The sequence below is a fragment of the Phasianus colchicus genome, chromosome 13 (assembly GCF_987193195.1).
Source record: "Phasianus colchicus chromosome 13, bPhaCol1.hap1.1, whole genome shotgun sequence".
In the NCBI taxonomy this organism is placed as follows: Eukaryota; Metazoa; Chordata; class Aves; order Galliformes; family Phasianidae; genus Phasianus; species Phasianus colchicus.
In genome coordinates this window covers 19,328,275-19,343,915 of record NC_143448.1, presented here as the reverse complement: position 1 = coordinate 19,343,915, position 15,641 = coordinate 19,328,275, and the positions used below count along the sequence as shown (strand labels likewise).

General features: G+C 45.0%; 1 protein-coding gene across 2 annotated transcripts; it reads right to left on the bottom strand.

Annotated features, from left to right (window-relative positions):
• Positions 1-1,101: 1,101 nt before the first annotated feature.
• Positions 1,102-12,889, bottom strand: CYB5B (cytochrome b5 type B). Of its 2 annotated transcripts, none has more exons than XM_031615085.2 (5): positions 12,500-12,889; positions 5,757-5,885; positions 5,196-5,222; positions 2,751-2,782; positions 1,102-1,404 (listed from the first exon to the last, which is right to left on the bottom strand). In XM_031615085.2, exons 1-5 carry the CDS (start codon positions 12,653-12,655, stop codon positions 1,335-1,337), a joined length of 414 nt encoding a protein of 137 aa, XP_031470945.1. In that variant the 5' UTR covers positions 12,656-12,889; the 3' UTR covers positions 1,102-1,334. The 2 variants fall into 2 exon arrangements, with proteins under 2 accessions (XP_031470945.1, XP_031470944.1); XM_031615084.2 differs by having other exon boundaries at positions 1,102-1,841; positions 12,500-12,813.
• Between the last annotated feature and the right edge of the window lie 2,752 nt (positions 12,890-15,641).

Below are 15,641 nucleotides of genomic sequence, written 5' to 3'. Positions count from 1 at the left end.
TGCATACTTTAAGACCTGTGAGACTATATGGCCTGTTACCTTTATCAATACACCTAAATAGAACTACCCAGATCTTTCCTACTAGATATTCCTTGGCACAATTTTATCTTTTTGCTCTCGTTAAAATGAATAAACAGAAATCAGACAACCAAACCAGCCAGAACAAAATGAGGGATGAACACAGTATTCAAGAGCCACTTAGACAACAGCAAGCTTTAGGCTTCCCTGTGCTGCACACAAGGCAGGCCAGATAATTCACTGTATAAGACAAAACAATCAATGGAATAACATCCTGAAAAGGAAAAAAACTCCTGGGGGGGCTTTTGCTGCAGCTCTGCTAAAACAGCATTTGAGGAACATGACCTGATGGTGCTGGGAACAACCAGACCAAGAGGAGTAGAGGGAGCCCCAGCAGTGTGCTCCACTCCTAATAGCTATGCAGTGCCTTGGCCTTCATTTTTAAAGAGGAGGACTGTAATTCTAAATGTAAGAGACTTCTAAACAAACTTCTGAGGAGCACAGTGATTTCATGGAAAAGGAAAAAACAACACAACCTACAGGAGGTTTTCATAAACAGAACATTATATGGCTTCTCTTTTGCTGCAACTCAGAAAGGTGAATTGCTCTGCTGCAACATTTGGATTAGGAATAAGCATCAAACCATTAAAGGATGTAAGACCCTGGAACACAAATTCCTTTCTGATAACAGATCCTGAAACCACCTCTCCAGCTGGAAGACTGGAAAGCTTCATGCCTCATGTTGCACGAAGCACACCGCCTCTGTGCTGCTGGAGGCTGGCTACAAGGCAAAGTATCCTCCCATATTTATTCCAAGATAAAAACAGCACTATGCACAAATCCCAGATGGATTTCTTTTCCCTTTTTATTTAGGAAGGAGAGGCAGGATTATTTGTGGGTTGCCCCCCATCTGGTACAGATTCACAGGCAGTAAGAATGAGTTTTGTTTCCAATACATGTGTTGGATCAAAATCCCAGGGAGAAAGAAAAAACTCCATCTCAAGAAGCCACGTCAGTTCCCATTTCTAGCATTGCCACACACAGCACAAAAGCACCCGAACAAACAAGGATCCAAGGCATACATTGTTTCACAGAATATACATGTTAAAAGGACAAGTAGAAATATTACAAAATCAACAGGATCACTTTTAAAATATTTATATTTGTTGAACCGTTAAAAACAGACACAGAAAGAGGTAGCAAAGCTAACAACTTCCTGCTGCTCCAATTAGTGTTGCCTGCATGCACTGAGAAAGTTACTGTGGAATTGAATCTCTCAAAATCTCTTCTGGACAGGATTGTAGATAATTTGCAGTTTATTTCTGACAGTGCTGTGTGAAGTACTGAGGCAAATCCACAGGCTCACTAGCAGCTGTTTCATGTTGTCTGGCTTAACAAAAAGGCATTGAAAGGAAAAGGTTATCTGTGTTTTACTTCAGTGAGCAAGAGAGAGAGAGTGCAAGCACGCACACACCAGGGAGACCACACACAGATGTAACAATAACAGGATGCTTCACTTGCTCTGCCACAGCAAAACTCAAGTATGACAGATTCCTGGGTGGCAGAATTAAGACAGTTTGATATGACCTTGGTCCCATGGATATGAACATCACTCAACAAAGCTAAAAGCAAGGCATCAAAGGTGAAGGAAACCAGAATTCCATGTGTTGCGTGCATGCACTCTCTCTCATACCTGCTTTTTCAGACTTTCTGAGGTCCTATCAAGGTCAGTTCAAGACGATCTCCCATCCATTATGTAATAGCGATACATTAAACCTATGACTAGTGCTCCAAAGATGGGGATTAGCCATGTTGACCAGAAGCTATGGGGAGGATAAAACAAAAACAAAAAACACACACCGAAACACACACAAAAAAAGAAGAAAGTATTAAGTTAATAACACATTCAATACATTCACTACTTGCTACATCTGTTTTCACCCATCTCCCACCAGCTCACAGATCGACTACTCAGGACAGAGGACAGAACAGCTCTAGCTGTCCCATGCTCAGGGCTTCCCCGCCCCTGTGAGAGGCCCCTGCGACTGCAGGGATGGCTTGGTTGCTTATAAAACAGCAGCTGGGTTGCTGAACTTTCCAGCCTGGCACATACAGAAACCAATTTGAGTTTTTTGTTGTTTTCTTTTCTGAAATAAGCCAGACTGTCAATTTATGCTATACAAACAGCCGAGTTGACTCAAGGATGGAAATTACTACAGCTACCCCACAATAAATCATCCTTACTCATAAACCTGAGACCACAGGCACAGGCTCACCTTCAGCAGCCTCCTTAAAAAAAAAAAATCCTAATAGAAAAGACTAAGTTTGTGTTCTGGTTACAAGCACTCCTGAATTCTCAACTAAATTGCACTGGTCACCATAAAGATCCTTCGAAAAAATGCACACTGTTGTGAGTACCCACAAGAGGAGTGCAACTACACTTGTGCAATGTGAACACGTGGACAGAGAATTCAAGCTAAAAAATCCCAGGGTGCCTGCTCTGCTCAGTGTGAAGAGATGTCTCACCACTGGCTGCACCTCCATCTCCAACAAGAGAGATGCACAGCTAACCCAGTGTCATGCAGTTTGGCAGCTTATTTTGGAGTACCCGCTCGTTGGAATAACAGTACAGTAACATCTCAATTTTTTTCCTGCCTGCTAGAGCTAATCTACAGTTACACAAATGGAGAGTCCCATTCTCCCAGTTTCTTGCTCTTAAGAAGATACTATACCTTGCTTGTCCTGAGGATGTCTTATTTTGATCCTGAAAGAAGAAAGAGGGAGTTAGCAGGAAAAAAAATATCCTAAGTCATGCTAATAAGACTGCAAGACTAGACATGCAATTGCAAAAGCAGAGGAAAAATAACCCTCCTCTTTCTTTTCTAAACATTCTCTCTCTCTCAGAAGTGTAGATGCTTCTGGGGATGTTTGCCCTCCTCCCCACCTTCACATTCTATTAGTCTAAACCTTCCCACCCAGCTCTCAATTTTCAACTGGAACTCTCAAAACAAAAAATGATCTTGAAACCTCTCTGTTCTTTTTATGTGACACAGAGGGTAACCGATGATCATAGATCCATAGAATGGTTTGGGTTGGAAGAGACCTTTAAGATCATCTAATTCCAACTTCCCCTGCTATAGGCAGGGACACAGTCCCATCCAGCCTGGCCTTGAATGCTTCCAAGACAGAGCATACACAACCTCACTGAGCAACCTGTTCCAGTGTTTCACCACTCTCACAGTCAAGAATTTCTTCCCAATATCTAATCTAAATCTACCTTCTTCCAGTTTAAAACCGTTTCCCTTCATCCTGTCACTACCTGCTCTGATAAAAAGTTCCCCCCAGTTTTCTATAGGCCCCTTCAGGTACTGGAAGGCCATTATAAGGTCTTCTCGGAGCCTTTTCCAGGCTTAGGAGCCCCAGCTCTCTCAGCCTGTCCCCATGGGGGAGGTGCTCCAGCCCTCTGATCATCTTCATGGCCCTCCTCTGGACTTGCTCCAACAGCTCCATGTCCTTCTTGTGTTGGGGGCTCCAGAACTGGACGCAGTACTCCAGGTCTCATGAGAGCTGAGTAGAGGGACAGAATCACCTCCCTCAACCTGCTGGTCACACTTCTCTTGATGCAGCCCAGGATATGGTTGGCCTTCTGGACTGCAAGTGCACATTGCCAGCTCATGCTGATACAGATAATCATCTCACCATGATCCCTTTTCCAAACCTCTGTCTGCATCCCTATCTGCTATCTTACTGCTTGGCCACTGACACATACAACTGCAAAGTCTCTTTGAATCTTCCTTCACATACAACCTGTCTCCAAACTTTAATACTATTTTCAAAAAAAAAAATCTGAGAATTAAGTACTTTTTCCAGTCAGCTGAAAATTACTTTATCAATTCTACAACCTCTTTCTCAGTGGCTGTTGCTGTTCTCCCATATCTGCCAGCCAAAAACCACCTTACTTGTCCATTCTAAACAATATTACCTCCACTTCTTGAGAATCGTAGTGCTTTCTTTTCTGCCACAACACCCCATCAGTGGACGCTAAACGTTAACATTTAACTGTGGGGAGTTACCTCTGACCTGAGTCATAAGAGTATGCAGTCACTTTTTTTTCCTGGTAAAAAATAAATAGGTGGGATCCACATTACTTCCATCTGTTCAAATTATACTTGGGTCCACTTTTAAAACAGATGTTGCACACTAGAGAAAGACCCACTGGACTTTGTTTAGAATAGAAAAATATCTGCAAAAATATTTAACTCATATCCAGCAGTATAGCTCAGATTAATTTCTATGCACATTTTAAGCACATCATTCTGTAAATGAAACAGAGTTGAACCAAACAATATAATGTTAAGGTGAACGCATAATCATGCAGCCCTGCTTTATAACTATGAATAGGCTTTACCTAGCATGAATTATTTTCTTTCTATGACTGACTGTAATAACCAAGTTCTCCCAAGGGCTTCAGTTGCTGCTCTCTGTTGATATTATTGATTCCCAGTACCCTACAAGTAGCCCTGCTTCGAACAACATCTAATGAAAGTGTTGTTGAAAACAGAGCTGTGCTTGGTCCAAGCTTTCAAGCCAAGCAAGAAGAGAAACCAGCTGCAGGACACATGTTTACCTTTCAGATGGTATTCTATTTATTACCATTTCCCTCTCCCTATCCGTTTTGAAGGCATTTTTGCAACACTGTATCCCATTCTAATCCAGGAGTACCCAAGTTTTAACCAACACCTATGATTTCTAGGGCAGTTAACAGAGAATTCTTGTTTTACAGCCAATCCCATGGTGGCTGCGCCTGTCTCTTGGCTTGAATGTAACAACACTAACAGTTCAGTCATCAGGACACAGTGAGTACTGCAAAAATATAGTCTGTGGCTCAAGGTGTAGAAATAGCATTGCTGATGTCAGAGAAGAGAAGGCACAAAAAAAACACTTCCATTTTCACACTGAAGTGCTTGCTGAGCTTCTGAACAAGAAGAAAGGAATCATTTGCTTAGAAGATTTGTTTCTGTAGTTCGTAAGCATAAAGCCACAAACTCCACAGAGAGGAAAAAGACAAAAAGAAAGAGCAAAATAAAAGGTGTGGTGACTTCTTTGTTCATTTTGTAAGCATAATATAGTTTCCTCAGCATTAAATAAAATGGAACAGTAAAACATGAATAGCTTACCTTGGAACCTCCCTTTTTACGGTCATCCTGTCATAGGCAGAGAAAAAGGAAAAAAGTGATAAGCAGTGACTTCAAGAGAAACCTGCAGTCATTACAGTCATGATGAGGGAATTGCTCTGTACACAGTCTGCATCATACCAGCAATTGCCTGGACTCCACTTTTCAAAGCAGACATATCTACAGCATCCAAAGGCACTGTATTTGTAGTAGGCAGGAAGCTGGTGTTTGTGTCATGCCCGTCATCTCTCATCTTCCTGAATTCTAAACTACAGGCACAAGGAAGTTATAGTACTATCAGCTAAGGAGCAGCTGATATGGTTAGCTCCTTTAAGTGCCACCAATTTAATTGAAGGGAGAAACCTGTTCTGAACAGTGGGAAAAGAAAACTAATTTGGTTTTATTTTCAGCAGCAATCCTCTTTCCTCAGCAGAAATCCTGGGTGACACTGTATAAAAACTTAACTACTTATTGTGCAAGACTCATCTTGGTGTACATTTACGTAAAGGAAAGGCACACTTCTACAGCATCCTATCCTGTGTTTGAAAGAGGGCTGGTCCTTACCGGGTGGACCTCCCCTATGTAGTACTGCTTGAGCATCTCCCTGGCATCTGTGGAATGACCAACATCTTCAAAGCTCTCTGTGGCATCTCTTCCAGCTTGTTCAAGCAAAACCTCTTCTCCACCTGGATGCTGAAAGAGAAGACTTAAGGTGAACAAAAGGTTGAGTGCAAAAGAGGTATCCAGATTCTCAGCAGCCTTTCTGGCCCTTTTCATTCCTTATGAATGAAACCAACATCAGTAGCATCTACCAAAGATTCAGTCATCCAGCCTCTGCTTCAGGAAGTCACAAAGAACAATGCATGCTGCACAGCCTGGGAAATACCTTGCATAAAATAAAAACCTTTCCAAAGAGGCAAATCTCCAACTTACACAGAGAAGCACAGCTTAGCCCCCTACAGCAAAACCAACTCTCCTAAAATTCTGCAACCGATTTAGGCAAGAAAATATTACAGAAGAAAGCATATCCTCATGTACCTTTTCATTGGCCTCACTGCACAAACCAGACTCTCTTGCAGAGGAGCCTCTGCTGCATTATTTTTTCTTAAGAACTTTCCGGAGACAACTCAACTCTCAGTGAAGCACAAGACAATGCTGCATTCACAGGCATCAGTGGAGGAAATGATGTTCTACTTCTTCAGATCTGACAAAAAAACAACAGCCTTTGCATGTAGCTGTACAATGAAGAGTGGAGAAGAACAAAGGGAAGCTGCAGTGACATAAGAAGCTATAGCTTGAGCATAGCTGCACCAGTACTGAACTTGATTCAGCATACAGCTACTTGGTACCTGGTGGAGAAAGAAAAGTACTTAAATCTACCGTTTGACATCACATACTGATTTCAGAAATTCAGGAGCTGCAACAACAGAAACACCATATACACAGGACACCCCCACAACACTGGCATTGCTGGTGGTGACAGACGGCCACAGACAAGACCAAGCAGCACAGACTGAAAAATCCCTAGTGCAGTGCTATTTTCCTTGATGGGTTGGGCTCTCAACACTGTCAGTACCAGAATTCCAGGAACAGATTGGCAATAGAAAGCAGTAACTACAAGGCCAGCAGTGTACAATCTATTTACAGTGTGTGTATGGGAAGAAATAGTTCTGCTTAAACTACCAGCTAATCCAGTTAAACCAATAAAGTGATCAGACTGCTGAGTCCACACACAAGGACTAACCCAGCTTTGCAGAGCACTAGGCAACAGGCACTAAATGGCTGCATGAGAAGATGAGACTCACTCAATGCCTGCCTGAAATTCCTCTAACAACCTGAAGCCTGGAACTGAAGAATTTAGAGTAAATTTCACATTAAAGGACTAAAAGACCTGTTTTTCCTCTGTAATACCCTTTTCCTTCCCACAGACACAGAACAGTTGTTATTGCCCTTCTTTCTTCAGCTTGTTTGGTTTTTCTCCCAAAAGCCTAAATATTCTCACTTGGCTATCCCACCTCATACCAAACATACTCCATGTGGACACAAAAACAGTACAGTTGCTTACTCCAGGGAGCTGCTGCAGCCAACTCTCCAATCCCCGTATCAGAGCTCTTTATTCTGAATAAATCCCTTTATTGGCCAGGTATGTAACACAATCAACACAGAGCTCTCTCAGCAACCATGAAGGGCAAAGTCTGCAGGCCTGGGAGGCAGCTGGGCAGCACTCAGGTATTAGCTCTTCTCAGCTGTAAAACCAAGCAAGGCTCCGCTCTGCTGCTCCCCTCTGAGCCCAGCCACATGTCGCACTGCTCCTGCACCAAGGCTCACCTGATCTCACAGGCAGCCAGGTCAGGGGCTGCTGTAGCAGAAAACCAGCCCACCAAAAAAAGGAAATGACTGCCTGCTGGTCATTGTGAGTGAACTCACTACAGACCTGGGTGCATGAGAGTCACAAGGAGCAGAGGCTGCAGCAGGACCACTTTAGGTCACCACAGCACTCCTTAGCTCACACTGTCAGACATGGTTGTAGTGGTGGGATGCTGCATCTTGTTCTGCATGATGTGTGCAGTAGCCCAGTTTACAGAACACTCTTGTAAAGATCCATTTGCAAAGAAATGAGGGGATGAAGGGCCAACCATTAAGATTTCTACAAGAACTCTTTTGGAATATCTTGATAGAAATCTCATTTCAGAACTGAGATTTTTTTTTTTTTTTTTTTTTTTTAATATTACCCTGCTTTCCTAGTCATCCATCCTAGATGAGCAGACAAAACCCTGCAGTAAGACAGAACATGGAGTGGCTGCCTGCTTTTGGTGGGAACCAGTGCAAGAGAGAATGGCAAAGGTTACTCCTCTTTGCATGTTTGGTTCTGAAGCCTTCCTATGCACTTGCTAAATCTCCAATAATTATTTGCTCATGCACATCTGTCCATCATTATCACTAAGCCAAAGAAAAAAAATCTAAAATTTTTGGCATATCTTATTTCTGACAGAACTCTCTAGTCTAGACACCCACAACTGCAGCCAGACAGCTCTTACCTTGTCATACCCAAGCACATATAAAACCAGACTATTTATACAAGTCATCTACTCTGGCACAAAACTTCCTAAAGCTACAGCTCCTGCAGAAAAACACAAACTTTGAGAAGCGTGGCAAACTCTGTAAATAAAATGTACTTTCAGAAGAAATAATGACCAAAAATAAAGCTTTTCTCCTTGTGAAAACGAACAGACAAAAGCCAACGAGAATAAGAGACAGGCCCAAGTGCCAGCCCTTCAAATTCTTCCTTAGCAACAATAGTGTAACCAGGACCTCCCTGTCTCTGGAGTCTCACATACATAATGCATTAAGTACCTGATGACAGCAGCAGTAATAGTCTCAAGGCACTGGTCCTGGAAGGACATACCCAGTGCCACTGAGCAGAGGAAACAGCTCTACAGAGGGAACCCTGCTGTCTGGGAGCACAAGCAGCAGCTGCCACGAGCACAAGGCACTCCGTAGCCCCACAGCACAGGGATAGGTGGCTGCCCTTGTCGCAGTCAGAAGGATAAGGTGGAATAAAACCCAGGATTTGCAGAGTATGCATAATACTTGGAGCTACAGCAGATGATCTCAAATGAATCATTTTCATGTGACCTTTGAATCAAGCTCTCTGAGTCCAAGACTGGCTCCCACAAGGCAGAGAATAGCAGCAGGACACTGAGTAACCCCATATGCAATCCGAACTTAAATACACACTGATGCTCTAAGGCAGCAGGTAAAATAAGATGACTCTCCCTCTAATTAGTATTTAGGAGCAGCTCATGTATTTCTCATGTTCTGTGTTCAGCCAGCAAGGTTTTATTGGTGAAAGCCAAGGAGATGCTCTCTCTCTGCAAAGCTTTTAGAAGGGATGTGTAGCAGCAGCAGTCAGAACTAACTGCACTGCTGACAGCACATGGCAAAGGCTTCAGAGAATGCAACACAGAAACTCGATGCAGAAGGTGAGAGCCTGGAGCTGTCTCTCCACAAATGCCAAGTGCCTGTCCACATGTGGCAGCCACCCTTACAGACCCGTGGCAAACTACCAGCGAGTTCAGAAGCAACAGCAAACTGTGGTTAATTAGGTTGCTGGATCAGATAAGACAAAATCAAATTCAGAAGAGATGCAAAAGCTTTAATTTCCAGATGCCATTATTAGAGAAATATGCCATGAAAGGAGAGAGTATTTCTATGCCATAGCAATGTGTCAGTACCATCAGCCCAGAAAAACACCTACACAAATGGTGTTCATCAACCACACGCCCTTCACAACTTGTTGAAGACATGAAGCAGGTTTCCCTAAGTCTGTCTCCATAGCACTAGAACAAGTCAGCATAAGGAAAACCAGATCCCTGACATTCCTCCTTCTCCCTCACAGTTTTGGTTTCACATACATCTGAGTATGCAGGAATTATGTGCAGAGAAAAAGATTTCAATATTGTTTTCCTACTACTAGCACACAGATTTTGAGTTGGCTAGTTAACGGCTGACCTGCTGCACCTACACTGCAGAAATCATGAAGCAACATTCAACAACCTTCTAGCAAGGAGGCTTCTTAGAGATAACAAACTGCTCCGAGGCAATGCTCCAGCAGAATTCAGCAATCTTGTTCAAATAATCCATGGCCAAAGGCCAGAAAAGGCAACAATTAGACACTGCTTCAGTGACTACACAAGATCAAGGGAAAATATTACCCACTGAAACTTTGATAGCTGCAGTTACAACAACCTGGAGCTTTAAAGCAGAACAGTTTATCAGACAACTGTAACCTTTAAACAAGAAAACACTCCTGGTTCTGATCAGCTACACATTGTTCTCCTGTCACTGGACTGATTACAGTGGGATAACAGATACAAAGTGTATTTTTACCAATAAATTAGGCTGTGATTTATGTTTACAAGCTTTAGATAGCAGAGAGCATTTGCTAGCCACACTACTATATTTACAAGGGTAGCCTTACTCTTCTTCCTTCCCTAATCAAGTAAATTTTTATGTCAGAAAAATACAAATGGGAGAAAGGGCTTGGGAATGGCAACACAAATTTCTTTTGTATGAAACATCTACAGCACTCCACCCAAATTGCTGGGGTAGAACAAAGGAATTTTCTGAAGGCACTCCAGAAAGCAGAATCCAGATGCCATCTTAGCAGAAAGAACCAAGGTGAAGACTGTGACCACTGCACAGCACCCATGCTGCAAAAGTGTCATACACATCATGGGTCTGCAGATAAATACCCTGGAAATTGTGATTCTAAAAAAAAAAATCGTCCAAGATTTATTTTTTTCCTATCTCTTAATTCTGAAAGCAATAAGCAACAACCGTAATCATACACTGAGTCAAATATAAGACAGGGCACATGCTTCCTGCAAGTACCTCCCCAGCTTCCAGCTGGTTTTGGCTCTTCCTAAGCCCCAGGTGCTTTGTTATTTAGAAACAAATAGTGAATTACTTTTCCACATTTTTGTCCCGTCTTCCCCTGAAGCTGCCTAACCTTCTTGCATCCTTAATGTTCTTTGGTGAGAAAGGTCTGCTCCCTGTTGTGTGAAGAAACATTGTTTGTTTTGAAACAGGCTGCAGCCAGCTTCTATGATGCTCCCCTGCTCCTTGTACTAAGTGTTTAGAGGCAGGCAAACATGAATGCTTTCAGAAACCCACATAATAAAAAGTGTTCAAAATCTGCCCTGCCACCCTGTCCACTTCATTTGGTTAGCAGAGCTGCTGAGCCCAGTTTTGTGCCCTACTCTCAGGAACATGACAGGTGCCAGATGACAGGTTGACCGAACGCCAGGGAACACAAACATGAGGGGGATGATGCATAAAGGCAGCAGTCAGCTGCCCAAACTGCTCACAGACCTTCATTCTGCTCATAGCTCCACTGTTCAGTGGCTTCCTGAGCTAAGCCATGCTTAGTAGGATTGTCTTCCCTTTCCCACCCTGACTGCTCTTTACAGCACAGCACAGGTACTTTTGTGGACATACACAGCTAGGTGTACAACCAGTCCTGCATCTCAGATAGAGCTGTGGGCTCTCCTGTACAACAAGCAGCTGAGTGTCAGCTGATGGCGTGCTGTGCCCAGCACCCTGCAGCCACACTTCCACAAGTCACCATCCCACTGTCCTACAGATCCCTTCTTCCAGCCTTCCTATGGACTGGGTGCCTGGAGCCCCCACACATATCAAATGCCCAAGAACAATAGGTGCTCATCAGGCTGCTTTTCAGATCCTGCACCTGACAAAGACACCTGAAAACACTGCTTGAGTATTAAGAGCAGGCAGAGCTGAGCAAAGGAGCTAGAAGCCAGGACTCATTTACAGCCCTGAAAGGAAAAATAGTAATTTCTGGTTTAAAAGCTGCAAGCAGTGAAAATCTAACTATAGCAAAGGCCATCTCAAGCCACCATGGTAAGAGTGACTGAAATTCCTCATATGTACACTGACATACCTTAGAGGCTCTCTAAGTATTGAGAGGAAGACTCAAAGCGCAAATGAGATTCAGAATGAAGCATTATGATGCTGGATCCTAAGAGCAAAATAAATCATATGCAACTTTATATCCTGTCTACAAACACTGGAAAGCTACACAGAAAGCCACTGCTTCCAGCTGCCACATTCTCAGCCTCCTCCTATCTGGAAAACCTCTTACACCTCACCAAAGGGGTTTGTCGCTACATGCGATGCGATGAGTACATAGCAGACGTGCTTTAATCATACATGCCTGCAGGAAAACAGAGGTTTAATTTACACAAGCAAAACCAGCAAGCAGGAACTTGAAGATTTGTAATGAAGTGCTCTCCTACAGCCGGCTCAAACCAGCTCTCATTGTTACCTACGGATACGACAGAGGGCTTGGCGTTACTTTCAGCTGAGACAAAAACCCTTTGGAAATTTTGTTAGCACTTCACCGCGCTCTGTTTTTAGCTCCAAACAGCAAGGACAAGCAGCTTCTAACAGCTCTGTTAGAAGCAATAGTAGCATCGAGTCCTAGACACAATTTTCGTCCCTGCAGCCAGGGAACCGGAGATGTCACAGCGCACCGCGGCCCTTCCAAGCCGCTTTCTCACGGCAGAGAGGCGCAGCCGGCCTGGTGCCGCACCGCCGGGCTCTGACCGCAGGCCGCGGCGCGCCCATTACAGCGCGGGGCTCCCGGCGGGCCCGGGCCTCCTCTCCTCCCTCCTTCTCCGGGCCGGTCTCGGGACACGGAGGGGCCCTGCGCACCCGCACCTCCAACCCGACCCCCGGCCCGGCCCTTCCCCTGGCCCGGCCCGCCGGACCCCGCCCCGCCTCACCTCCTCCAGGAAACGGGTGACATCGTAGACGCGCCCGTGGATGACCAGCCAGGCCTCGCGGTTGGAGTTCCGCTTCCCCACCTCCTCCAACGTGAACACGGGCCCGGCCGCCTCCTCCGCGCAGCCCCCGGCCTCCGTCCGCTTCCCGGTATCCATGCTGGCCGCCGGCAGCTTCGCGGAACGCGCGGTTGGGCCCGCGGCGGCCGCCGTAGCGATGTCGGGAGTAGCCGCCCCCCTCCTGCTCCAACGCTAACGGCCCGCTGCCGCGCTGGGCCGAGCGCGCCGGCCAATGAGGAGCGAGCGGCCCCGGCGGTGAGGCGACTCCCGGCACCGGTCGCAACCAATAGGTGAGCGCCGCGCCGGGCGATGGCCAATGGCGAGCGGCCGGAGCGGGAAGGCGGGAAGGCGCAGCGGCTCACCTCGCTCAGCCTGACCCCGCCGCCCACCTCGGAGGCGCAGCGCCGCGGGGCGCTTTGGGTTCCAGAGCCGAGCAGAACGGCTGCTCCTTCTGTAAATAAAGAAAACCTTAATCTTGTGCATCTTAACAACGAGCCAGTGCTGTAACATTCCCGGAGCGCTGCCTCGTTACCCATGCCTAAAGGTCCGCTCCCTCCAGGCAGGTTAGGGACAGACAGGCTGTTCGTGAAGTCACTGCTTTTCACACGTGAGCTCACAGCTGCGGTTTGTTTGTTCTAACGCAACTGCTGAGGCAGCAGAAAAGCCCTGTGTGGAAAGAAGTGCTGATACCATCACTGACACTGGCTGAAGGTTAAAGGTCTGCAGCACTGCACACCTGCAGTTGGGGTTCCACCCCGATGAAGTACCACAGGGCACCGCGTGCCTCCGCCACACAGGAGGGCACAGCATCGCTCAGAGCCCGGGGTGCAGCAGCACAGGGCTGTGTGCACCAGCTCTGCCTTTGCTCTGTGCTTTATTGAATTGCAGGCTTTTGTGAGGACAGCCTCTACGTTACACTCTATTACTTTACAGGCACATATTTAGATGACCATAAAGCTTGTATACCTCCCTGTTTCTCAGTGCTTTCATCTTTAATGGCTGTTTTTTTTCCAGCTGCAAACTCACTGTTCTTGAAATCCTTATCCTCTCTCTAGCTCTGTCAGAGTCTGGAGGGCACAGATCTCACAGCACCCTCTCCATCTACTTTCAGAGTAACACAGATCCTTCACCCGTAACTGGGAAATCAGATATATCCTCTATTCCAGCAAGTTATACACTTATTCAAGCAGATTTTGTATGCATTGACGTTTTTACCTGTTCTGAAACCTTTTCACAATTACCTAATCAGTAGCCATGTCTCAAAGTAGCTATACCTTGAGCTTATTTTTCCTCTTCCAATCCTTTCTTATGTAGCTCTTTCCAGCCCTTAAGGATGCATTTCTGATTTTGCCTGTAATCTAAGCTTCCTCTCTGGCACAGAGGTACCAATGTGACATAGAGTCTTTCAGTTTCATTTCTGAGGAACATTTCTTAGGGCAAATTCTCCTTGCCCTCATCAGATTATATCCTATTAACTCCTTCTAGGATTTTACCTTGCATCATTGTTGCCACAACATCCTTCTGCCTAGCCTTAGCAAGTGCAGCCCTGCCCCATTTCAAACAGAAGGCTGTTGTAAAGGTTGTTCTACCCTTGCTTTAGCCAGGCTACCTATCTCTGCATTTATCTGCTAGGCCCATCCAGAGTGTAATACCATAATATGATAACATAATGGAAAGAATAGCAATAATAGCAGAGTAGCACAGTCCCGTGCCACAGAAAACAAGAACAAGCCTAAACAACTAAGGAGACAGAAACAAAGAAAGGAAAACTGCTTACCTTTAGAAGGCTTCTAGTAGGTAGGAGATTTTCAGTAAGAAACCCTCACTGCTTCCTGCCAACCCTTAAATGAGACCTGGAAAGGGATGGATCCTGACTCCACCTCTTCCTGTCACTCAGGCGCATTGCTTGCACCTGAGCTACCCTGGGTTGGCCCTGCCTGCCCACCAGGTGTTCAATCACTGTTTCAGGCCTGGACTAAGCATTTCCACTACGCGTGGATTGCATCAAAAACAATGTCCCTTTCCCTAGATCTGTTCAGCACATTGCTGCCTGTCTTAATTTTATTAGGAAGCATTTGCCTTTTGTCTCTAGTTTGTTTACACATCATTTTCTGCACCATGAGATAAATTTTCAAATAAGTGCCCTTGTGCTTTCATCTTTGCAGCTTGCATGCTTGGAGGGTTTCTGCATATATTCTTCAAGACAATCTCATTATTCTCCTCAGCATTTCCTCTTTCTATTCTGATAACAGTTTTGTTACTATTTTTCTGTACCTATCCACTATCTTTCCAAGACTACTTGGCATAGTATCTTTTCTGCATTTGTATGCAGTACAGTGGGATCCTGGTCCAGGACAAGGTTTTCAAGGCACATTAGCAATACAAATTCTGATTGTGGTGACAAACAACTTCTGTATTTATTTGAAGAGCAACAGGATTCAATTACTGTTCCCCATGATCATTATCCAACAGAAGTCAGAAATCTACAGCATGTCTGTTCAGGGCGCAGGCCCTTTGGGGCAGATGCTGTCTTCCACTTGGTGCAACACCAAGCACACAGTGGGTGCACAAATGCACAGGAGAGAAAGGGCTGTGCGGTGACCAGAATGCCCCCAGTAATTTTCCTATTTTGTTTTCCACTATAAATCGAACAGAAGGACAGACACGAGACCTCAGCAACGTGTAGATCTTGTTCCCTGGAATGTTTTCTTTCATCTGTAATCGCTTCATCAAAATCCATAAATCAGCTAGTTAAGACTAAAAAGCACAAGCATGACTGTAATTTGTGTCTTCCTGCCCAGTGTTTCTTTTGGCACACAAAACACCAAACCTTTTCCTGAAAGGGAATTGATGGTGACACTGGGAAAGGATTCAGTGAAAGAGGACAGAAAGGCTCGCAACATTCCTGATCTCACTTCCATAATCCCTGCTTCCTCTTCATTCGTCACAAAAGATTGAGAGAGCATGGTTTGTAGTGCTGAGGCTTCTCTGGAAATCACAAATATAGAATCATTTTCCAGTGCTGGATGCTGATAGCCCATAGTTGGCACAGGCAGGCCAGGAGACCATGTGGGAGAAAAGACTT